The sequence below is a fragment of the Apis laboriosa genome, unplaced genomic scaffold, assembly GCF_014066325.1.
Source record: "Apis laboriosa isolate Shangri-la unplaced genomic scaffold, ASM1406632v1 scaffold17_cov146, whole genome shotgun sequence".
Classification (NCBI taxonomy): domain Eukaryota; kingdom Metazoa; phylum Arthropoda; class Insecta; order Hymenoptera; family Apidae; genus Apis; species Apis laboriosa.
In genome coordinates, this window is record NW_025222181.1 from 212,679 (window position 1) to 239,466 (window position 26,788).

The following is a 26,788-nucleotide window of genomic DNA, read 5'->3' on the forward strand; positions in this document are numbered from 1 at the left end:
CTCCATCTTCTATTTCTTAGCCTTAGATTATTTAGATTATTTAGAGAGGGGGAAAAAGAGAAAAAAAACTTTTATTAAAAACTTGAATTAGTATAACATGTTATCTCTGTTGCAATACAACAGAGATGCTATTATTGCCTGTATCTGGATTTAACGATGCTTTGTCGTGTAATTTATGAACGACAGTTATTGACAATAAAGTCGGTTTCAAAGGAATCGGTGAGAAATTTAATTATAATATGAAATTATACACAAAGTTAATACCTTTTTTTTTTTTCTCTTCTATTAAAAAACAAAGAATTGTTATACGCGATAATGAATCAATCAACCGAATCTAGTTTAATTTCTATATAAACAATATAGCTTAAACAATCATAATTGTAATTGTATTGCACTCTCAATTCAAGTTTCAACAAGTTGAACAAAAAAAATTCCATACCATGATGCAATAAATGAAACCTAACCTATATATATATATATATATATATATATATATATATATACAACTTAACCTAAAAATTAATCTTTCTCTTTCGTCGAATAGAGCTTCTTAAATAAATTACTGCGTCGATAAATTAATTATGTAACACGGATACAAAAGATAATCAAACATTTTGGATCGATTCTTCGTATCATTTATCACACGAAATCGTTTAACGCGTCGAATGCACGAAACCGCATTCTTGAATCTCGTTATATATGGCGCGCTGGTCGAATAACTGGATCAAAAAGCCATTCACAACAATTGGGCCGATACCATTTTCTCGAACACCACGTTACTCGATTTTTGTACAATAACGAAATTCGCGTGATGCAATTTCGAGCGAGAAAAAAATTGAAGCTGGTCATAGTTGCCTGTTAACCTGTTTTCTCGATCGTATAAAATATTTATCGATGAAAATTTTAGAGGACGAGAAATAATTGAAATGTTTTCAAGCACGAAAATATTGCGAAAATTTAAACATAAAAAATTTAAAAATAATAATAATAACGCTTTGTCAGAATTTTTTAAGAAATATTTTAAAAAATCAATTGACATTCCCATTCCCATAAATTAATTATTAAAAATTATAGTTTTTCTATAGTTGATCTAATAAAAAAAAAAGTACTTTAAATTTTAAATATTTAATAACGTTTTTGTGTTTGTTTTGAAAGAGAATATTCGAATATATATTATATTGTAGCTAGTGCGTACAATATATAGCATGTACAATATATTATCAGCTAATTAACTAAGTTCAAAAGAAGACAATTATATAAAAATTTAGAGGATTAAATCAAGTATTTATTTACAACAATAATTATGTATTAAAAAAAATTACGACTATTAACCTAAACACTTAAACTAAAATAAAATAAATTAAATACATTCTATAATAATGGAACATGTTCGAACTGGTTTCGAACGCATAAATATTTTTTTTTTTTTTTTTTGTTTCAGTTTTACCATCTATCTACTTTGTCTACTTTCAAGCTTTCATATTTCGCTTTCATATTAAGTAGAACTCAAATTAGCCACGTCCCACAAAATTCTTTCGTTAAATTATCTTCTTCAATGTTACGAATATAATATCGCGATAGCGCAAAATAAAGAAATATTTTGCAGTTGTAGAAATAATAATAATAATAATAAAAACGATATATCTTTTACATTCTCAAGTAACTCGAGCAATCGTGAATGAATCTCGAACAGCGAAAGTTAAATGACGTCCAGACAGCTTGGATATTCAATTAATTCTAATTATCCAATTTCTCATTCATTGGAAAATATTATTATTCATAAGTAACATCATTATCGTTCCATCATTCTCATCACAATTATGCAATACGATTAGACGTTTCGAACGTGTAATATTACATAAAATTGTTACAATTTGTTTATTAATAAATTATATTGTTAATATCAATGTGATTTTTAAATTATATTATCTATTGAGCTAAGTGAATTAATTTAATTAATTTTACTTATCATTGTTCAAGTAATTCGATTTCAAATAAATTAAATGACAAAAACATTATTGTATTCGATATAATAGTCTTGAAAACAAAACAAAGTATATTGATTGAAGAGACAAAAATAATATATTTATTTATTTATTTTCTACACATTCTATCGATATGGAGTAAATTCGAATTCATTGTAATTAAGAAAAATGGAGGTCAACTTTTTTGTAGATCGGAGAGCTAAAAACGGGTTACGAATGATATTACGGCAATATTAAATTCATACAAGCTCATAAGAATGCTTGCACAACTTCTTATGAAAATGTGAAAAATTATAATAAAATGGAGATGAATAATTTTTTATATTTATTAGATAATAACAATAAATTAAATCCAATAGTTTTATATATATGATATATATCACAAAAATCTACTTAATTAACATCTTAAAGAATCTGCAAATGCAAAAATAACATTTTCAATATCAGCATTATTTTATTACGAATGATGAGATATATTCGATAGAAATTCCAAGAGATTGTAAAAGTCAATAAAAATTAATATTGCTCGACACCGAAGAAGAAAATCGAGATGGAAGTGAAACACGATGATAATGATAATGATAATGATGATGATGATGATAATGATTCAGAAGAGAAACAGACTCATTGTCAGTCATCAAACCCTGTTGCAATATATTATCAATCGTAACCACGTTGCATTCTCTGACAGTTGATTAATCACTCAGTGTCAAGAGAATAAATAAAAAATAAACGCGATTCTAAGGAGGAAGAATGGGCAGTTTCTTAATCAGACATTGCTATTATAGACAATACAAGGATGACGATCTTTTGACCTGTCGCGTTTTACTTTCAATGCTCTGTGTTTCACAATTGTTTTTCTTGAAATACGAGTTTCTTTTTTTCAACAACTTTATAATTACGTATAAATCTATCTTTGATAAAACACATATATACATATATAAAATTAATTATAAATTAATTTTAATAATTTTAAATTATAAATAAAAAAAATTATATTAAACATCGAATTAAATTTTAGTTGAATTTATTGTATTAAAAATCATATTTATTGTGATAAAAATCGTTTGTGAAAATAAATTCCACGGATCAAATAACAAATATAAAAATTGATATACCGATTATTAAGGTTAGGTTAGATTAAATATTTATAATTAAACGAAGTGAGAGCCACCTAGAGCATACAATAAATTGCCATTTTAAAGCCAATACATTAAATTTATAAAACCACTCTTAGGTTTATTACAAAATTTTTCACATTCTGATTAAGAGGAGGAAAATACCAAGAGAGATGAAAATCACAATAATTACAAAATTTAAGAATACAGAAATAGAAATAGAAAAAGGCCACCATCCTTAGAAATAACACTTGTCTCTTTGTCCTCTCTAATCAATTTTAAAAAACTAACTTCGATACAACGAATACTGAAATCTTCGATACTTTATCATGTGATGTACTTTAACACCTGCCCGATCTTGTTTTCAGAAATGGCGTCGGCGGCAGCGGAGTTGGTGGTGGAGAGGGAATTGGAATCGAGAATCGAGATGGCGGATACGAATCGAACGTTCGTGGGCGCCCAAGGGCTGGTCAAGATGGCGTTGGACCAGTACACGGAAATCCTTACAACGGTTTCCGATCCACGGGTCAGTGACTGGCCCTTGATGGACTCGCCGATACCAACATTTCTCATCGTCCTTCTCTATTTGTATGGAGTGACGATACTGGGTCCACGCGTGATGGCGAATAGGAAACCGTTCAAGCTGAGGGGGACCTTGGTCGCGTATAATGCGTTCCAAGTGATCTTCTCGTTGGGGATGCTCTACGAGGTAAGAAATGTTGGGATCGAGTGATAGAGAAACAGATATTTTGGAGAAATATTGATCAATTAATCAATTGAATTGTTTAGGTAATTTTGTTTAATTGATTTGTCGAAAGGTGAAAGAGATTGTTGTATAGTGCAAATTGATTTTTGAATATTTTTTTTTTTTTATAATATATTGTGAAATAAAATGTATAATAAATGTGAACAAATATTTCCATATTGGAATGAATTGTTTAAAATCACAAGAATTATTCTCTTTTAAGTAAGGAGAATTAAGTGTGGAGAATTTCGTGTAAAGTAGTTTATTTAAATTTCAAATTTATTTTGCAAGTATTTTTTTAACACGTTGGATTTGTAAAGAGTTAGAATTTATTTGGATAGATGTATTTAGGAAATAGTTCACGAGTTCTTTTTTCTTCAAGATTCATTAAAATCTGATGTTGATTAAAGCACGCAATGGTACACATGATCACAAAACTAGTAGGAATGTAAAACAGATTTCATCATCTAAAGCGAAAAGAGAGACTTAAAGGCATCAAAATATTTTTCCTAATGCGGCTACCTCTTTGAATTCCTTATTTAGAAATTGCTAGAATTTCATTAGAATCCTTACACTATGTTATAACAATTATAAATGATAAGCAAAAGTCAAGTACTTTTTTATAAATACAAATTAAATATATTACACTACTATTTTATGGAATCTAGAGCAGATCAATTTAAATCATTTCTATTGATTTCTAACCTAAAATTCTTTAAATATTATCTAGTCTGTTAATCTAACTTTTAAAAATATGATAATTGAAACCAAATAAGAAGGAATTACAATCAGATCAAAGATATATCTAATATATTAAATTAAATATAAATAAAATCATATAGTAATTTTATATTGAACATTGTGTATAAGTCCATTGAATGCATTATATTGTAAACAAAAAACTATTAAACTTTATCCATTAATTACACAGTCACAATTTAATTTTGAAAAAAATGATTCATCATCTCCAAAACTATTATTTTGTCTATTTTATCATAACCTATTTTATCATAACTATTATCATTAATATATTTCATGAAAAAGTATAAAATAAAAATACATTTAAAAATAAAAATTAAATTAAATTTGCTAGAAGGTTCGAGAACGTTTCGGAACTCAATAGGCTTTCTTTAAAACGCTAATCTGATGCATCAAAGGTATTCAAAAGACGTATGAGAATGTGCATTAGATGCTTCTTCGCCTCTCTCCGAAGAAGATCACGAATACAAGTGGGTCGAATGAAAATACCAGTCGGATTTTGTTAAGTCACGAGTCAGTTCGAAGTGTAACAGTGAAAGCGCTTAGCCATTAGCACTTGCACAGCCATGTAGCCGGTGATTCGAATGGTCTTTTTCGTCGATAAACGATCACAATAGCTGCTACTGTTTAACATTAATGTTCTAGTTGCTGAGAAAAATATCCAGACACGAGTAAAATATTTCTTCAATTTTTACGATGTATTAAATGTGGAAAAGTGTATTTTGAGTTTATTCTGTAATATTAATTGGAAGTGTTTAAAATTTTATTTCATCGAAACTAAAACGAAAAACTGATGATAAATTGTTAAAAAAAGTAATGATAATGAAAAATAATTTTAAAATTAAACTGTTTAAAATTACATAAATATCAAAATACTTTTGGGAAATACTTAAGTGTATTTGGATTTATTGGACCACGATGAAAAGCTGTATATTTTGACATCCAACGAAATTATTTATCATTTCATTTGAATGATTTGGTATAGAATAATTTTATTTTCAAAAGATCTCTTTGAGTTTTGAAAATATTTTTATAATACATTAAAATTTAAATTTCATATATTTAGACAAAAACATGAATCTAAAATTTACATTTGCAAGCTTATATTTCAAGAAACTTCAAAATATTTCAAGAAAATTCAAAGAATACTGAAATTTTTCTAAACTCTTCCATTCTTTCTATTCCATTGTATATTAGATAAGGAAAAAAAAACAAATCTATATCAAATCTTTTCATCGACTATTTTCCAACTCATTATACGAGTTACATTATAGTAATAATTCAAAAATCAAAATGAATCTGTCCTCCTTTCTACTTTGCACGTACACATTTATTACATGCCTGCACAAACTTTCATAAAAATCCATAAATCCAAAATTAATAATCAGTTGAGCTCACTCAACGTGCACAGAGAGTTTCTTAATCGAGTGTAAGTTGGAATGTCGCGTTTCGCAAGCGCCCTCTATCGAATCTCACCAGAGCAAAGTCCACGGAATCAGATATACCTCGTGATCAAGATGACTCGAGAAACCACGCGTCCTTTGAAACACGTCGGTCATTCACACCGGATTCGTTCGTTTTACACCTCAATTTCGATCGAAATCCTTAACCGTTATGTTTTCATCACAATTTTGGATCTCTGGCCTTGTGAGAGAAGTGATTTCGTACATTGGATCGAAGTAAAAAAAAAAATCGAAGGACAGATGAAATTTATTGCGATGGAGAAAAAGATGATGCTAGGTTATGAAACGTTAAACTCGCATATTTAAATCGCATATTTAAATTTAAGAAAATTTTCTTGTCTGTTTGACGAAACGAAGAATGAAAGAACTTTTACGAATTTAATTACGAATTATGAATTTCTATCACTTATACGATTTTATTTAATTTCAAATACAAAAATACATAATGTGACGTCACGATAAAAATTATTGCTACGATATTTACCAGATAGTTTTTCCAAATCTATAGCAATTTGGAATCAAGTTGAATGTGATTAAGAAATATAAATCTAAATATAAAAAAACGTATTCAATCGTCTTTTTTTTTTACCATCATTTCGAAACAAATGATCCAAATGATTCTTTAATAAAAAGTATATCTATATTTGAACAGTTTAACAATAACATTCGTCGCGAAACATTCTCAAGTTTATGCCTTCTAACGAGTAAGGTAGAATCGGTAAGAGACCGAAACGATTTTCACTCTATTGCAACGCATGCATTAATAAAGCAAATTCTTGATCGAAAGTGTTCGCTATTAATCAAGAGTTTGAGCTATGATTAAAAGCAAGAAACATTGCGCCAAACGTTCCCTTCTCCGACACAATTTTTGTTAATTAACTCGTCTATCAAATCGAAGACGGGACAGGTTATTGTACAATAATGTATTGCGTTGAATTCGTATAAATAACAAATTTCCCTCGTAAAGTATAAATGAAATAGAGCATTTCTGAAATAGTGATACGAAAAAGATTATTCGAAATAAAAATGAATCGAGAGCATAGCAGTTTCGTATAGATATACTAACCTAACCTCTTTCTGTTCAATCAAACAATCTTTTCCATCTTCTGTCAATAATGTGATGAACAGTGTGATAGTTTGCCTAGTCCGTTATCTGGTTCTTTCTCGAAAAACGCACGAAAAATAAAATAAAAGAAACTATAGAATTTCTATTTCATTTAATTTGTCTCAGAAATTTTGAAAGAGGACAACAGCCGTGACGATCGATTTTCATGATAACTACACTAATGAAAGACAGGGGTGAGAAAGGTATATCCGTGGAAACATGGTGTTGCAAAAGGGGAAAAGTTTATCCGATTCAAAAACGAATTGCTCAATAGATTTACACTCGAGCTGGCGATTTGTTAAAGGAAGGCATCGTATTTTCGAAATTTTTCCACGAAACTTTTGCGCATTATTCATGCATCCAATAAAAACAACAAAGTAAACGGTTTAGTTAACCGAGAATCGAGAAATTTTCTAAAAATTAAATTATCATTGCAATAATCGTTCTTCTTTTCAAAATAATATCTTTTATAATGTAAGAATTATTATTTGTAATATTGACATTTATTATAATATTATTTATAATGAAATATTATTTTAATTAAATAAAATAAAAAATATTGTAATTTCAAGCAATATTTTTTTTTGCAAAAATTTTCGTTCTAGCTTTATTAATAAAAAACACTGGAAAATCACGAAGCACGTAATCTACCCAATAATAGCGTTGGCTAAGTATTGTCACCAATCACGAGTCTAAAACGACGAAGAAAGTGTATCAAATATTATTTATTTATTTATTTATTCGTTGTTCGTGATATAATTTCTTATCAAAAATTATTGAAAAAATATTTGTTATAACACATTGTTATAACACGAGATATGTTATTTGGATTTATTCGGTCGGCAACGTAGCTAACGCTATTGCCGCGACTCGTCTAGATTACATGCTTTGTGATTGGTCAGTATCTTTTGTTAATAATTCGTCATCAAAGACGAAAACGAAAGTTTTTGCAAAGGAAAATATTCCTTGAAATTATCTCAATTTTTAGGATATTCTGTATATTAATATATTCGTGAAGTAATGAATTCTAGAAATTTTAATAAAATTTTATATGAAAAAATATCAAATTAAAGATTGTTTATTAAATTTACGAAAATCTAGATAGAATAAATAACTTATAATAAATAAATTAGCTTGAATCAATAATTTTGTATATCTATATTGCTATATTAAATTATACATATATATATATACACATAATAGCACATTAATGATTAGTTCAAGTATCATAGTGAATTAACTTTTACGATTATCCATCAAATGAAATAATTCTTCGTAAAGAATCGATTTCTTAAACAATATTAGAGAAGCTTCAAAGTGTCATTAAATATATGTACATATGTATATAGTAAACTGTACATATAAATAAGTAATCAATATCTCAATCCAAATCAGCACAAAACTGGAACGTATCTTCTTGAAAGAACATTATAAAAGATGTCGAGGATCACCTTAGAAAGTTGCTAGATTACCTTCTCGATGCTGAGTTGAAAAAAAAAAAAAAAAAAGAAATAATTGGATATCAAGAAAGTCGAGCGATTACGATGTTTTATACGATAACGATTTTCAACTTTTTTCGTGTTATACATGTATAAATTAATTCGATATTTCTATAAAAATATCTGCTTATTTATATTTATTTATATTAATTTCTAATCTACGAAAAAAGAATATATCAGAATGAAGAATTCATTTTTATTCTTCCTAATTTTCATATGGTCATATATTCGACAAAAATCTGGAACACATTAACAAAATAATAAATGATCGTAAAAGATTTATTTAAATACTTTTACGGGCTGAATTTCATTCGAATTAACTATTTCCGTGATGATTTGAATAGAAACTTGTCGCAGAAAAAAGAAAAATTCCAATTTGATTTCGAAAGGAATAAGTAACTTCGTGTATCTGTGTATATCGTGTATCCTGTTTATATGTATGTATATACGTATATGGATAGCCATTTCGAAATATTTCGTTAAAAAAATTACGTTGCCAAGTAGTTACACTATACGCACCTTATGATCGTTAAAATAAAACTGGAAGGAAAGTTATCCTATTATTCTCTTAGTGGAAGCGGTGATTTTTAAATAATTAAATCGTAATTGGGAAATCGAAGCGTTGAGTCAATAATATGCGTCAAGTCGAAAAAAAAAACTTTTTTCACCAACGAGAAATTACAAAATTGAGAATAAACTTTTCATTACGTGCTATTTGTGAAAATGTATCGTGCAAACGATAGTAATCGATGGTGCAATTTCGTTTCATTAATCGTAAATCGATGTTAAATTACTGTAGATTTTTGAAATAGATAATTTTTATTTCTTCGATTATGATATTGTTTAAAAAAATAGAACGAACAATGTTTCAAACAATGTGTAATAATATTTTAATAAGTAGTTTCCCAATACATGAGGAAATAATAATATATTTCGAATAAACATTTTCCAACTTTTATATTTTAAAGAGATCCAAAATACAAACAAACAAATGCAAAAATTCATATGCAAATTAATTATTGATAATATATATAATAATATAATATACTGAGCAATTTAAGTTTGCATTAGTTATAACTATTTTTAATTTTTTATTATTTGGATATTAAAAAATAACTTGAATTATTTATATATTACGTTATTTATATATTACACTAGTAATGACGTTAATATATTAAAATTTATTTTAACTATTTGAAATATTCTTCTTTGAACGAAATACTATAATTTCAAAATAATATTCCCATTTATTTTTACTTATTTAGATTATCTATTTCAAAAATCTATCTTATATATTTCAACTTTGCTAAACACTAAGCCAATATTTTTTCCTCTACTAAATCTTTGTCTCACTTCAATATAAATATTAATGAGGTTAGGTTATTAAACTCGTTCACATTGCTTACATAATTATATAATTATCATTAAACCTAGAAAACAATACCTTAACCTTGAACTTCTGCGTTTTACAGCACTTGATGTCCGGTTGGTTATTAGACTACAGTTACAAGTGTCAACCAGTCGATTACTCTCATAATCCGTCCGCGCTACGAATGGCTAATTTATGTTGGTGGTACTTCATCAGCAAATTCACGGAATTCGCTGACACGGTACGTAAAAGAATTGAATTGTTAATATCAAAAACATGGAATTAGATGGAATCGATCAAAAAATAGGAATAAATAATCGAAATCGAATCTTTCGAATTCTTCAATGTTAATTTTAATTTGCAAGTCAAAAAAACATACTGTTGAACTATGTATTATGTAAAATTATTGTTGTCGTTAATCGACTAATTATAAACTTAAGTTGAAAAAATTCGAGAAATTTTTTTTCAAATCTTAATTTCTTACAAGCAAAAAAAAAAAAAATTATTGCTAATCACTGAATCTGAATTTGAAAATTTCTATAAGTCAATATCTTAAAGCTTTCAAAAAATATAAATATAAATATAAAATAAAAATATAAATATAAAATTCGAATTCTGATTACTATCTCGTAATAATCTAATTTTCACAAGCCAAAAGAATACTTATTATCGATTGATTTCAAATCTAACTTTGTGATTCTAAAAAAAAAAAAAACTAGTTTTAAATTTAATTAGTTTTAAAAATCTAAAAATGTAATTTCAATCCATCTCTGATCAAAACATTTTCGATGCCAGACAATTGTATAGAGTTATTTCCCGAATTTCTTTCGTCATAGAAATCGATCACTGAGGCAGAAATGGTATCTGCCTCGTTACAGCCTATTATTATGATACAGAACACTGTTTTTACCGATCTTTTACGAATCGAAAACAAGTGTGTCGCGAGAGAGAAACTATTTTGTCCATGATAAAATCTTCGTATTTAAGCTTGTTATGATTTTTCTTGCGAAACAAAGATCTTAGACTGAGTAAAATAGAGATTGTAATCAAATTAATCAAATGCTTTTTATTTTTTTTTTTTTTTGTAAAAAATGAACTTCATTATTTTTAATGAAAATTTCATGCTAATTTCATAATAATTTTCATCATTCATATAATAGCTAATAAGTAGTTTTATTATTTTCATTATTATTTATTATTCGTTACATTTAATGAATTGTTATTTCAATTAATAATCATTTAAATTAATAATAAACAATGAGAATAATAAGTCTTTTCATTTTCTTAATAATGAAAATTATAATATTGATAATAAAAATAATAATAATTCGATATTAATAATGAAAGTAAAAAATAAACTTATTTTATTAATAATAGAAAAATTGCCCATTGGTATTAATTTCATCATTTTTTTTAATCTATTCCACAAATTTTCAGATATTTTTCGTTTTGCGCAAGAAGGAGAGCCAGGTGACATTTTTGCATCTGTATCATCACTCACTGACTCCTCTGGAGACATGGATCTGCGTAAAATTCATTCCTGGGGGACATGGTACTTTGGGAAACCTTATAAATAACGCGGTGCATGTAATAATGTACCTTTACTACATGGTATCTGCTATGGGACCGGAATATCAAAAATACTTATGGTGGAAGAAACATCTCACTACCGTACAATTGGTAGGTATATCATTTTAAACAAAGAAACGTGGCATTTTTTCATAATTCTATCTTGTTAATAAGTTTATGAATATTTTTAAATATCTATATCAACATTAAAAATAATTCAATAATTTTTAATAATTTATCATTATATCAATTTTAAAAAATGATCTGTCACTTGTTATTTGAAAATGTGGCAGTAGTGTTGGGTATGTGCCATCAAAGAATCAAGTCAAATTTGAGCAAATAATCGAAATAACATGTCATGTTCTCTTGGCTTCTAGAATCGATCTTTTAAAAGTATTCTAAAATATATTGACACGTTTTAGATTATTATTCTCACAATTTAAGTAAATTTTAAAGAAAATCAATAGTTAAATGTCTATATGTAAAATACAGAGGATATAAAAGTTTTGGAATTGATGAAGTTTAACAACAATTGATCTAAGCAAATAAAAAAATTCTTTTGATAAATAGATACAAAATCATGTTTCGAAACAATATGTATTTAAGAGAAACAAGATTTCTTTATTCGATCGAAATAAAAATATTAATGAATTCTTGTTTTATGGGGAAGAAATGTTATTTTCAATTATTGTTTTCAAGTTAAGAAATAAAATACTTTTATTTTTTCACAAAAACTAAAATAGAAGAACTAAAGTAATATATTATTAAGATAATATTTATGTGGTAACATCATAGATATTACATTGATACAAGTAAATACAGGCAATAGAGAAGAAAAAAAAAAGAGAAAGGATTTTATTACGTCAAAATGAATGGTATTTAGTCTCACGTTCACCAATAAATTGCAAGTTGCAAAATTTTCTTCATCATTTTTAAGAGATGTGCATCTGCAGATGCAATCATTTACACTTCGATCTGCAATACAAAAAGCAATGCATCTCACATGCTTAGAAATATCAATATATTTCAAATATCCAAGAAAAAAAAATGATATACACTTTATCTTTTGAATAATAGAATCGATATCATTTTGACTAAGTTCATTTAGCTTTAGCAAGAGATTCATAAAGATATATAAAAATAAATTCGAAAATACATTGCAAGAAAAAAGAAACACAATCAATATCAATACAACTATATTTTTTACGATACGTTCCTAACCTCTAAAAAATGGTCGTAAGGCACAAGAAAGATAAATGTTTCTTAACCATAAGCAAGATATTCTAAGGCAACTAATATAGTTTATACAATACAGATGAGATCTTGCGAAGATATTAATCTTATCCTTAAAACACGAATATATTTAAGAGAAAAATTTTTGAGATTTGCTTTGAAAAATATTTTTTACAAATGCATTACAAATGGCTATCCAAAAATAATTTTTATTATTAATATAATAATAATATCCATTTGTGAAACGATATTTTTCAAAAATTTCTTGAATAAATTCATGTTTCAATTCGATGAATAATATTCAGATTATTCGTGTTATATCATACAAACGATAATGTTTTTAATTACAAAATATCTCGTCCATAGTTTTAAAGAGATCACTATCAATTATCAATTATAGGCAATGACTTTTTTAGAATTCAGAAGAGGTTAGAAAATACTGTTTAAAAAGACATGAAATTTCTAGTTAATAATAAATAAAAAATAAAAGAATAAACAGAGAAGGAAAAGAAATAATAAATAATAATAATAAAAATAATAATAAATATTTTTTTAGATAGAGATTAATGATTTCTTAATCTTCGAAATCAGATTTAGGATTGGCACGTAGTTCCAATCCCTGAGCACAAATGATTAAATCGCGCAATACTTAAATGTCCAATAGCGTCAAATATATTTTAGAATGAAATTCGCGATACCTTCTTCTTGCACAACGTGCATGTTGCAGTTGGGCTAGATAATAATCTGCATTTGATGAAAGTGAACGGAACCACGACACATCGACTATAATGTTTGCATATGCGCGCCATTTCAGCATTGGTGTTCAGATTTCACTGATTAACAACATCTCATACACATGTGTCAATATTAATACAATTTACATATCTCAAAAAAAAAACAATTTATATATTCTTTAAATTTACACATTCTTTCAAAAATGGGAGAAAAAAGTAATAAAAAAACTATTACAAAAAATAGCATTTAAAAGAAATGAATATTAATAATCTTCGTTTATTAAACATTGATTCATTGAAAATTAAATGATTTAATTTCTTATTAATGAAAATCAATGAAAAATTCAAGAATTTTTTTATTAATAATTATATTTAAATGAAACTTAAACTTTTAATCTTTTACTAATGAAAGTCAATGAAAAGAATTTTTTTATTAATGATTATCATCTCTTGATATTTTAACATTTCAGTTAATGTTAACGTATATTTTCATAATTTTTTTTAATCAATTTGTAACTTCAAAATCGAAAATACAGTAAAACTTTTTGATTAATTGTCCCTTTCAACTACTTCCATCTTTCAATCTATCCAACATCTTACAACAAAAATCATTAAATAGCTATTAGTAATCAAAATAATAATCTTTGTTCTTCAGAAGATAATAATCCAATAAATGGAAATCTAAGTTAAATCTTTCTCTTAGATTTTATTAAAGAAAATTTATCAAGAAAGAAATAATTAAATATATACAAATATCTACAATATTTTTCACAGAAACAATATACAATATATCAGTAATAGTCATAACTACAATAAATCATTTAAAAAAATTAAATTGTCCAATTGTCACAAGATTTTTATTTACATATAGAATATTTTCAATTTTAAGCTACTTTCTATAAAGATGTATCTCAACTATATTCGGCGTGGAGTCAATATCGACAATAACAATATTTTCGCGAAATCCTGAATCATTGTTGGCTACTCGTACAAGTCGATAAACAAAATTTCTCACAAACACATGGTAGGAACGAAGGAAAGTGAAAAGTACAAACGTTGGGCAATTACAGGTTGACTTGCTTTGGACTCGGTCGCGATGGCGTAATTTGGCATTCCAATATATCGTATAGTGTCCTCTACCAGAACAGTATTGCAGTTAGGCTTTGTGTTACAGTGAAACGATAATATGACTATGAAGCCTCACCTAGCAAAGCGTATCTTATTTAACTCGTAAGATTCATTAATTTCTCGTACATCGGCATAAAATACATAAGGAAAACTCGTGTTGTCCTTTCCCATACAATGCAAGTGACTCTCCCTACTTCATTTACATTTGAGGTTATCTTCGTCGATTCTTTTCCAGGATATTCCGCAACCATTCAATTCGTTTCGAATAAATCGTGAGGTTAGAAAAACTATTCATTCATTTTTCTGATGCAGAACAATTTTATACCTAAATTATTTTTATATTTTTTTCGAATTTTAATTTGTACAGAACGTTTCAAGTGATATATGCGAGTAGGAAACATAATTGTTATTTTATACTATAAAAGATAAAAAGGTAAAAGATAATTTAAAATACCTTTTTATTATAAATTAATAAAAAAATTAATTTATTTCTATCAATTCGAAAATATTTTTAATAAAATCGAAATCAGAAAATTTGTATTGAATATGCATAAAGTTTCTATATCAACATTGAAAAGATAGTAAACTTGAATCGAAGATGGCAATTTTGAGGTTAGATCGAACAAATATTGTAGATATAAATGAAATATTTATACAAATGAATAACTTTTATACAAATTCTATTTAAGTATATATAAAATTCTATTTAAATATAAATAAAATTTTAGTAGTTAATTATAATTTATCCCTTAATTATAACTTATATGAACAAAAATTTTATGATATATATAATTATATGAACTAAAATTTTATCCGATCATATAGCTGATTATTCTTGTGTTATTATTACGATAATAAATCATATATCATTCAGTTATTCAATTTATTGTTGTCATATATAATTTAGATTGTGAAAAATTCTAAATAATTAAATTCCAATATGTTGAATTATTAAAAACATTGAATTATTAAAAAAATAAAATAAAAATTATAGCAATGCAATTTTGTAATTAAATATTTCGATGCCATTTATTTGAAAATATATTATTTCTTTCTTTTTTCTTATTCTCTTATATATTTCTATTCTTTTTTCTTACTCTCACTATCGCTGTTTTATCCTATATCTAATCCTTATCCTATATCTTATCCTATACCTGGCATAAAATAATGATAAAACTGAATCATTGAAATTTAGGCAAGAAATTTCAATTGGAATTTAAGCAAACATTATTGTATTTTTAAATGATATCAATAAATTTTCAGGAAAAAAGAATATATAATTCGACTCACCCTTATATATGTATCCTTTTTTCATTTACAGGTACAATTCTTTCTGGTGTTCGTACATAGCACCCAAGCTTTGGTATTCGATTGCGGTTATCCAAAATTAGTAGCGGCACTTTTACTGCTTCATTCAACAATCTTCTTCATCCTTTTCTCAGATTTTTATCGACGAGCGTACAATAACGACAGAACGATGAAGGAACTGAAGAACGATTAAACACGATGGACATTATTATCCCAAATTTACCTCCGATACATTTCAACACATCGATCTTTTGATCACGCATATATGTTCGATTATCACGAATCGATTATAAAAAAAAATTTCAAATTTTTGTAAATTATTATTTAATTATTATTAAAATTTCGTATCCTCAAAAAATATAAAAAAAAATTTCGTATTTTTTTGCAAAAGAATATAAATAAATATAATATAAATAATATAAAAAAAAATATAAGAAAATATTTAAGAAAGATCGATTCATGAATTCGACCATTTGAAAGATCGAAGTGATTATTCGATCGGAGTAGAGTTTATAGATTCCTTCCGTATGGAAGAAGATTATATATTTTATATATTATTTTATATCCTCCGCAGGATATCTCAGGTCTCGCAAAAAGCTCAGACCAGGGCTTTCAAAGCACTTATTTTTAAGAAAATTTTGACCGATTATGTATTCAAGGTTATCATTGAAATTTATATTTTTGTTAAAAAGAATGAATTAAAGTTTTCACTAAAAACAATCAAGTTTAATTCGTTTTATAATACATATTCATATGAAAAAGTAGTATATGAAAATTTAAAAATATATATATATATATAATTCGATACATCGATCGGTCTTACTTAGTCGTTAATTTACTTTAATGCACTTTTTACTTATCGTCGGATTTATAATTAAGATTTACTGTAAATATATAATTAGTTTTAGTAAGCATCACAGTTTTATTTAATATACTACTTGTTTTGAGCTATTTGTTTTACAATAAATATATGTACAAATGAATTTTTTTATCTATCTTTCAGAAGAAAAAGAAAAAGATTAATTCGTTTGAAAAAAAATACTTAATTTAATAAACATTCTAATGTATGTAATTATAATGGCTCATCTCATGAATTTTCAAGCTCAATCTTCTGTTTAAATTTGTATGTATTTATATTCTTTTATTATATTTTATTGTTATTACTTTTATTACTTTTTATAACATATTTGTGAGTATTTAAAGAAACTTCATGAATTATAAGTCACATTTTTAAATATATATTCACACTTGCAACATATGGAATAAATAAATAAAAAATAGTAAAATAGTGAAGTGATATATTTACCTTTATATTTATTTCACAAATTATCGCGAAATTATTATATTTTAATCTTATGTATTTCTGACACAATACAATAAATACTAAAAATTATATATTGTTGAATAAAAACAATTGGCATTGAAAGGATAACATATTTCAATAAAGATATTGATAAGGACAATATTGACACTTGTACATTTCTTGAAAAACATATAAATACTGCACAATGAAGTTTCTTGAAACTACTCATTAAAAATTATCACTTGTTTCATTTTTTTTATAAGAAAACGTCGAAACGCTGGAACATTAATGAACAACCTCTCTGACAAATATCTTTCCTTTATCCGGAAATCTGTCGAATAGAGATACTTTCTACCTATTGATTCTTCCATAAATTCATCCCTTCCAAAGAGATGACAGATATACTCATCTCGAATTTACAGGTAAAAAAGACGAATTTATCTCTTAACAATGTGATTATTTTTTTTAGGGATTGATCAAGCTTCATTCTAAGTTATTTATATACGTGATAAAATATAAGCGTAATAATATTTTGTAAATATGTAATTCTTTTATTATTTTTTTTTTTTTGTAATATGAATAAATATTGAATTACTTGCACAATGTAACCTATCCTTAATATATAATCATATTAATAAAATATTAACGAAATAGAGATAGAGAGAGAAAGAAAAGTAAAAATTTTGAAATTCTTTTTATAACATAAAATTTTAATAACAAATATAATACTAATTTCGATAGTAGTTTATTTATATAGAGAAATAATCGATATTATTTCTCTAATTTAAAAACAAAAATTATAAAAAAATTATTAAAATTAATATAAATTAATATAAATAAGAAAAAAAATCCTGTTTAACATATTTTAAATATAAAAATATAAAATATGAATAAGAATTATTATAATAATGAAAATATTTACATAGTTTTTAATAATTTATATCTTAAATTCTTTATTAATTGCTCTTTCACAATCTAATCTAAATGTATACATGTATACAATTTTGAATAAATCTAAAATCTAAGCTGCTGTTTTCAAAGCTTCTTGCCTATTGCGTTCTCTAACGAGAAGTCTACGTTCTCTTTCATATTCTTTCCCTCTTAAAATATAACTGTAACATAAATTATAATTAAAAATTCTTTATAATAAACATCAACCAATAATAAAAATAATAGCAATATTTCTTATAATTTAATTTAATTTTATTTCTTATAAGTAATTTAATTAAGACTTACTCATCATATTCACACTTTTGATGATCATGTATTTCTGTTACACAACGGGTTACAAAAGGGAATTTTTCCATATAACACCGGATATAATTTAAATAAAGATGAGCACAATAATCTCTTAAATCATGTGGAATTTTAGCAGCTATCATATCTTCTTCTGATACAGGCATAACTGTAATGTGACATTATAACTAGACATAATTGTATGTATAATTAGACATATATAATTAAGTAATATATGTATTTTTTTTAATATTATATATTCTATTATAATACATAATATATAATATTATAATATTATATATTTAAATAAGAATGCATTATATAATAATAATAATAAAATAAAACTGTTTTATATATATGTAATATATTTTTTACTTTTTGTTACTCATAATTTTATATGTTCTCAAAAAACATGAAATAAAATCTTTAATAAAAATCATGAAAATTAACTTATAATAATTTCAAATGTATGATTATGTCATTAATGGATTATTTATAATACGAGAAAAATATTGAATCAAAAAATAATATTATAATGAAATGCTAGCAAAAAATTAATAACACTATAGAAGCAAATTTTAAATCATTTACATAATTGTGTAATAAATAAACATAGCACATATAAAATATAAAATATCAATAACTAAAATAAACTTATTGAAGGTTAGGTTCAATTAAAATACTTGCCTCTTTGTTTACGTTGTCCGGAAAATCCGAACATCGGATCAAATGTTGGTTTTTCCGAATCCGGAAAAGGATCTGAACTTATCGCTTTTTGTAATGTATTACCCATTTTATTAATATAAAATTATAATCGGAAAAATAACATAGAATCAAGAGAGTGCGAATAACGCACAATACTGACCTCTGGTGATACTATATTATGTAATTTAACATAAACAAATAATTTATATCAAATATAAATTTTCTTAATTATTTTTACAACATTACTAAAAAAATTATTCGTTTACAAATTCTTATATGTATAAAAAACATTTACAATGTTTTTATTATATATTTATTAAAAATAATATTGTTTTACATGAGAAAGGAATTCACACATAAAACAATTATCTTTTTAATCATGAAGTTTATTAAAATCTCACTGAAATAAACATATATATATATATATTAAAAATAAATAATAATATATATAAAATTTATAATTATATGATAAATATTATTTTTAAAAAATCGCTTCAGGCCAATTAGGGAATTTAATAATTTTATTTTTTGAAAGATTTTTTTTTTAATGTATTTGTGTAGCACATACTTTCTTATTAGCTTAACAAGCTCTTTTTAGTTTCATCTATGATCAAAGTTTCATCTAGTTTCATTTATATAATCAAATACTTACTTATAATAATAGAAAAAATTTTTCTTGTTGTATTTAAAATTGAAAAATATAAAATAATTCAATCATCTTCTTCTTCCATTGCTTCAGGCATTGTATTTCCTATAATAATAACCATCAAATATTTTCATAATCTAAAACATAATAAATATATTGTATGAATTTTAATTATTTTGTATTATACCATTTTGTAATCTATCTTCACTAGGCATATGTCCTGCTTGAAGTAATTTACTAAGACGCTGCACTTCTTCAAGGGAAGAAGCATTTGTAATAGCTTCCCTAATTTTATTTCGTTCTTCTGGAGTTGTTAATGGTTTGTCTATAGATGTTCCAGAATTTTGTGTTTTTACTTTTTTTGCTATTTCACGAACCATTTCTTTTCCTCTTTTACTTCTAAAATATGCAACTGCAGCTTCACGTTCTTTCATCTTGATTTTTCGGAAATCTAAAAGTCTCAATTGTGGAAATCTATATACAACATATTGTCTATATTGAGGCTTTGCGGAAACTGGATTTTGTAGCAAACACAGATTAGTTAAATTTTTTAATTGTGTGAGTGGTTCTAAATCACCAAGTTCTTGAATCATGTTTCCAGTTAACATAAGAGTTTCCAAATTTGGAATACAGTGTTCCAATCCTTCTCCAATTCTGACAATACGATTATTATTAAAAAAAAGAGTTTTGATCCTTTTTAATAAAGGAAATCCATCTAATTTTCTTATATCATTATCAGAAAAATCAATAGTGTCAAATTGATCCTGAAAAATTTTTGTATACTATGCTCTATTTATTTTTTATTTAATTTTTTTTATAAATTGTAATAATTCAATATATATAATTAATAAAAAAAAATTCGTTAAATATTATTCTAAAATACTAACCAAAGTTGCGCCTAAATTTTCAATTGTAGGTATTTTATATCCTGCAATAAAAAATTACAAAAAAATTAAAAAATTAATGACAATTTTTAGGTTATATTTTATTCAATATAATTCATACAAACCTCTGAGATCCAATTCCCGATCTTTTACAGGATTAATATATTGCATGGATTGTTGAATTAAATCTGGTGTTAATTTAACCATTATTTAATAATATTGTTTATAGAATAACTAGTAAACAAAATTGTTACAAAGGTTAACCTATTTAAATCAATTCTATTTCGAAGATTTGATTCCCTATAGAGCTATCGTTTTCATGCAGCATTAGTAAACTTGACTTTATACAATACACAGTTCAGGGAAACCAAGCAAATAATAAGAAAAAGAGATAGAATAAAAATTCAGCGCCACCTTTTGAATATCAAAAACATGTTTTTAAAAGTAGGATAAGATAAAATAAGAATTAACAATTGATGCCATCTATTGAAATGATATTGAAAACATCTTTTTAAAAGTAAGTTTTTAACATTCAATAGATAACGCTAATTGTCAATTCTTATCTCTATCCTTTTCTTATTATTTTCTCTTTTTGTCTGTTTGTGCGGCATCTTTTATTTGCAATATTTAAGAGATGGTCCAGAAAAAGAAAAATTAAAATCATCTATGTTAATTTTTTACTTTTATTAAAAATACATATAATTTAAAAATTTATATATTATATAAAAATAATTAAAAATTATAACATAAATAAAAAACAAACAAACTTACTACTTATATATTAATTGAAATATTTTGTATTAAAGTAAAAAATTAATTAATAATTTTTTTTCTGATTTTTTATGTATATTTGTTGATTATATTTGTTATCTGAAATAATATAATTTATATATATTAAAATGTATATTCAATATAACATTTGGTATCAAAGTACAAATATTTTAAGATGTTCATTTTATATAAATATATTTTATATAAATTTTATATAAATATAAAATTTTTTATATTTATTATATTATTATTATATATTTTTATTATATTTTTATTTTATTATATATTATTATTATATTTTTTATAATATTATTATTAAATTTTTATTAATTTAAATTATATAAAAAGAATAAAAAAAGAAGTATACTACGTCGTATATATTTTGTTTTTTAGTAAATTTAATTACAAATAAAAGTAATATTTTACAAAAAAATTTCAATCTTTTTTTTACAACATAAATATTATTGATGCAATATATATCAAGAATTGTTTATGAATGAACTGGAACGAGTTTATGTCAAGAATGTTCATGCGAGGTTAAAACATTGTTCTATGTATACAGAATTTTTACTTTATCTTTTTTTATTTTTATTACCTATTATTTTGTAGGTTATGAACTTGGCGCATAATTCCATAAAATTAAAGATTTTGATTTTTATTTATTTTATTTGTCAAAAAAAAATATTGAAAATTGATATTTCGTTAATCATAGAAACTGCAAAAATTCTTTTGTTTTCATTTTTTTTCTAATAATTATTATTTACAAGAAAAACACTGGTTAGTAATAGTGTGAATACTATATGATACGTTTTCTATTAATATGTTCTCTAATGCGGACATACAATAAATCATTACATGTCATTTATTTGCATTTTATTGTAGAATCGAAGATTTTATCTAATTGTTGTCGATTTCACTCATTTATTACGAAATTGTTCATCTATTGTTTTATCTTTACTTATTTTGTTTTATCTTTATTTATGCTTAAATTTCTTTCTCTATTTTTATTATTTCATTTTTAATTTCAGTAATTCTTCAATAATAAAATTCTAATAATTTTTGAATTAAATCAATCAAAAATACGACAAATAAAAATAATTTAAATTATATTTGAAAATTTTTTGATAAAAAAATATAAAATTTTAAATAAAAAAAAATACTTGTAAATAACCATATATTAATATTAAAATTAACTTATTTTAGGATATATCAGAATATCCAACCAAATAAATTTAATTATTGTTGGTATATATGAATTGGTGCGCTATTGTAGTGAATTAGTGAATCTTTTGTTTCTTTTTTATTATATAATCAATATGGCGTTGTTATTGTACACATGTGAGTGCGGCATATATAAAATAAATGTATTTGTTAAGTAAATAATTTTTTAAATTTAATTTCTATATATAAATTTTATTAAATATAATAAATTATAATAATATAATATAATATAATATAATCTTATATCATCAATCGTTAAATATATCATTAATTAATGAACTGACATACATTATGGCCCAGCTCTTGTTATAATGATAATATCGATAAAGAAATACATATAAATTTTCTATAATTAAAATATATTACATTTAATTTCATTTTTTTTAATAATCATTAAAAAATTCTAAAAGTTTGTAAAATAATATTTTATAATTGCATAAAATTTCGTGATTCTTGCTTCTTGTATCAAAATATATTATAACTTACAAGTGAGTAATCGATGAGATCAGTGTGTGCAGATTCATAAATAAGTATTAATTATTCAAAAAACTTGTTGAATAAGATTTTCTTGAATAATATTAATTTTAATATTTTTTATTCTTATATTTCAAACAGATGATACAAACTTGTAAACTAATTTTACAATCTTTAAGAACGAAATTTTTTAAAAATATTATAATTGACATATGAATGAAAAATGAATATTTAAGATTGTTTGACATATAAATTATGTATATTACTAATAAAAATCGTAGGAAAAATATTTAGTAATATTTTTTAATTTTTATAAGAAAGCAATTTTAAAGTTTGTTTTAAATTATTTACCTGTAACAAATTATTTACATAAAATAATTGAAATCATGTATAAAAAAATATATAAATATATAAAAGAATGATCAAAAATAAAAAACAAAATAAAAATATAATGTATAAATAGATATAAATACATGACATAATAAAGAAAATATACAATTGCAGATATTTAAATTCAAAATCAAGTTGAAATTATGATAATGAATTTCATTTAAAATTGAATATTCAAATACTAAGAAATTATTAATATTCAAATCTATGCATAATAATCTAACCTAATAAATTTAATAAAAATATATTTTTAAAATAACCTAATAACCTAATAAAAATATATTTTTTGATATATATCTTTCTAATCCAAATTGACTAAAAATCCAAGTATTTTATATTAATATTAAAATTTATATTATAAGTATTATATATATATATATTTGGATATTCAAATTTCAATTTAATAAATATTCTGTAAAGGAAACAATAATCAATTTGACATATTGCAATGATATGAATTACACAAAAACATGTTATTATAGTAGAAAATAGAAAACAAATTAATTTTTATTAAAAACGATAGCCAAATTGATATATATGCATTGTCAAATATTCATGTAATTCATGTAATTCATCAATTTATGATGTCGCGTTGTGAAATATAGTATCTAATATATAAATATATTAATATAATATATTAATTTTGTACGATGCGTACAAATCGTATAATAAACTTTATGATATATACTATATATAGTAATAAGAATCGAAAATTCTGATATTATGTATATTATGTATAATTTACTTATTATCTTTTTGATGAATATGAAAAATTCTTTTTCTAGCATTATTTTCTATTACATCAATATTTAATATTGCATATAAAATATTCATATATTTTTTACTTAATTATTAATGACCTCGATTTACAATTTCGATTTTCGAAATGTGCGCAATAAAAAAATTTATGATTTCAAATTTCGATTTAATTCGTCAATTTGAATTTATTGAATAAAAAATTTCATTTATAAATTTGTTATAATTAAAATTTTTTTCGATTAATAAAAAGTAAAAAGAATTAATAAAAGAAAAAAATGAATATTTAAAGTTTAAGGAAAATTTTAATTTAAAAAAGATATAAAAAACATCAAATTCCATATTTACGATCATATTTTTTTAATAATATACCTAAATAATAGTTATAAACAATTAATATTATATAAAAAGTTATAAAATAAGTGGTTGGTCTGAGTAATATGTCAAAATAATATTATATTTATCTATCCAGAATCTTTCATACAAATCAAAAACTCTAGAATTACTAGAGGAAGTTTTAGACTAAAGTTGTCAGCATGCGGAATAAAATGGCTAGCAATGATGCAGAAGAAACCAATAGTATAACTTCATTGAGCGAATCGTTAGTATAGTTGAATCTTTAGCGAATTAGATTTCTATGATGAGATTGTTCTGAAAATCTCAATTATCGATAGAATGTAGTTCAAATAAAGCTTCTTATATACATAGTACAAATGTTATTATATTTTATATTAAATATCGGTCGTTAACTCAATATGATCAGAATTTGATAGAAATGATTTGATAAAAATGTTAAAACGGACTACAAACTTTAAAATATTGTTTCAATTCAGGTATCGATTCAAGCAATAAGTTTAAATTAATGATTTACATGGCATTGATTTATCATTGTTCCATTTTCAAGTTATATAAATTATTAACTTACATGTTAAGCTTTCATTGTAATCTGTTTCAACACATATTAAAATATAAAATATAAAAAGGTTAGTTTTAATAAATATTTACTCATAAAATATCTCACAATCTATCATTATTTTTGGATTACATTGTTATAATAGATTTGTGTAAAACATCGAAAAAATTCAATTTATGATTTGAAAAAAAAACAAAATATATATGCAAAACAGATAGATTTGTGAATATATAATTCACTATTTAACTTTTTACTTGATATTTATTTATTTGATATTTTTTTTATTAAATTTTCAATTTTTTTAAAATCTAATCTTTAATTAAGAAAGATAAGATAATAATTATATTTAATATAATTATAATTATAATTATATTTCAAAAATGAGATTTCAAATAGTATTCACATAAATAGTATTATGTAATAATATATAATGAATATTTAATTTCAAAAAACAATTTAAATTTATAAAACAAAAATTAAAAATATTGAATAATATTTTGTTCATTTAAAAAAAAACAATTTTATTCTTTTTTTATTTTTTTTTTCAGCATATTTTTATATATGGAATAATCGCAAGACAATACGAAAATGTAAAATATTTAAAATATTTTAAAATAATTAAATAGAATTGAGATTTATTCATTAACCTTGTATAAATAAAAGATTTTGGCTTTTTTCCAATAATGACGGAAGTGCCTTCGATCGCTAATAAATAAAGAGAGATCCGAGTTCCATGGTACAAGGACATCAATAATTTTCAAATCGAAGAATAAATGTCAAACATCACAGACATATCATTAATTTTTGGATGTTAAATAGTTTGAAACCAAGATGAATATGAAATGATCTTAATGAAAGAAAATGTCTTCTTTTTAATGAAAAATAGTTGAGTTAACAATAAATTATATGAATATAATGGCAATTTAATTACTAAGTGAAGAATATGTAAAAATACATAATTAAAATGAAATTGAAATATAATATACCTATATAAATGTATGATGAAATGTAAGCTTCAATTAAATTAAAAAAATATATAATAAAATTATATTCAAAAATATTTAAATAATTATCTAATAAATAAAATTTTATAATTAAATAATGTGAATATAATAATAATATACAATATGAATATAATATTAATATACAAGAATGTCAATATATTGAATGATATCTTTGAAAGATTTAAGATAAATAAAAAAATTAATCTGTATAAAAATATCAATTGTGACTTCTAATTACTATGTTATAAGCAATTGAAGTTTGCGTTAAATAAATCAAGACCAAAATAGAATGAAAGTATAATTGAGATAGAGATGTTATAATTTAAGTTTATATTAAATAAAGAGAGATAGCAACGTGACGAAACAGTTTCGTACGACATGACGATGCAAAAACAGATAAAATGTTCATCACTTCATCAAACTTAACTATCAAAAATATTTTAAATATTTGTTATTTCTCTTAAAAAGAA

At 23.8% G+C, this 26,788-nt stretch overlaps 4 protein-coding genes across 7 annotated transcripts in view; 1 reads left to right on the top strand and 3 right to left on the bottom strand.

The window, feature by feature from the left end:
- LOC122711741 (elongation of very long chain fatty acids protein AAEL008004) overlaps positions 1-16,066 on the bottom strand; it is a 54,994-nt gene extending 38,928 nt beyond the window's left edge. Inside the window, exon 1 of one of the 2 annotated variants that reach the window (XM_043930751.1) lies at positions 15,998-16,066. In XM_043930751.1, the coding sequence (XP_043786686.1) occupies positions 15,998-16,022 (25 nt within the window). In that variant the 5' untranslated portion in view covers positions 16,023-16,066. Of the gene's footprint in view, positions 1-10,118; positions 10,160-15,997 lie in introns of those variants that run through there. The other variant, XM_043930756.1, reaches the window with a different exon arrangement.
- LOC122711742 (elongation of very long chain fatty acids protein AAEL008004-like) overlaps positions 1-17,927 on the top strand; it is a 29,004-nt gene extending 11,077 nt beyond the window's left edge. The window contains exons 2-5 of the mRNA XM_043930757.1: positions 3,472-3,812; positions 10,147-10,284; positions 11,481-11,723; positions 16,029-17,927. Coding sequence (XP_043786692.1) covers positions 3,474-3,812; positions 10,147-10,284; positions 11,481-11,723; positions 16,029-16,208 — 900 coding nt within the window. The 5' untranslated portion in view covers positions 3,472-3,473 and the 3' untranslated portion in view covers positions 16,209-17,927. The remainder of the gene's footprint in view (positions 1-3,471; positions 3,813-10,146; positions 10,285-11,480; positions 11,724-16,028) is intronic.
- Positions 17,928-18,244: 317 nt separating this feature from the next.
- LOC122711670 (NADH dehydrogenase [ubiquinone] 1 beta subcomplex subunit 7) lies at positions 18,245-19,418 on the bottom strand. The gene is made up of 3 exons (XM_043930670.1): positions 19,242-19,418; positions 18,555-18,723; positions 18,245-18,430 (listed from the first exon to the last, which is right to left on the bottom strand). The coding sequence occupies exons 1-3, from the start codon at positions 19,345-19,347 to the stop codon at positions 18,340-18,342; spliced, it is 366 nt and encodes a 121-aa protein (XP_043786605.1). The 5' UTR covers positions 19,348-19,418; the 3' UTR covers positions 18,245-18,339.
- Positions 19,412-21,130, bottom strand: LOC122711669 (probable U2 small nuclear ribonucleoprotein A'). Of its 3 annotated transcripts, none has more exons than XR_006346145.1 (5): positions 20,915-21,130; positions 20,793-20,833; positions 20,093-20,669; positions 19,912-20,010; positions 19,412-19,430 (listed from the first exon to the last, which is right to left on the bottom strand). XR_006346145.1 is itself a non-coding variant. In XM_043930669.1 (4 exons), exons 1-4 carry the CDS (start codon positions 20,994-20,996, stop codon positions 19,970-19,972), a joined length of 741 nt encoding a protein of 246 aa, XP_043786604.1. In that variant the 5' UTR covers positions 20,997-21,130; the 3' UTR covers positions 19,693-19,969. The 3 variants fall into 3 exon arrangements, 1 of the variants encoding a protein (XP_043786604.1); XR_006346144.1 differs by lacking the exon at positions 19,412-19,430 and adding an exon at positions 19,470-19,659; XM_043930669.1 differs by lacking the exon at positions 19,412-19,430 and having other exon boundaries at positions 19,693-20,010.
- Between the last annotated feature and the right edge of the window lie 5,658 nt (positions 21,131-26,788).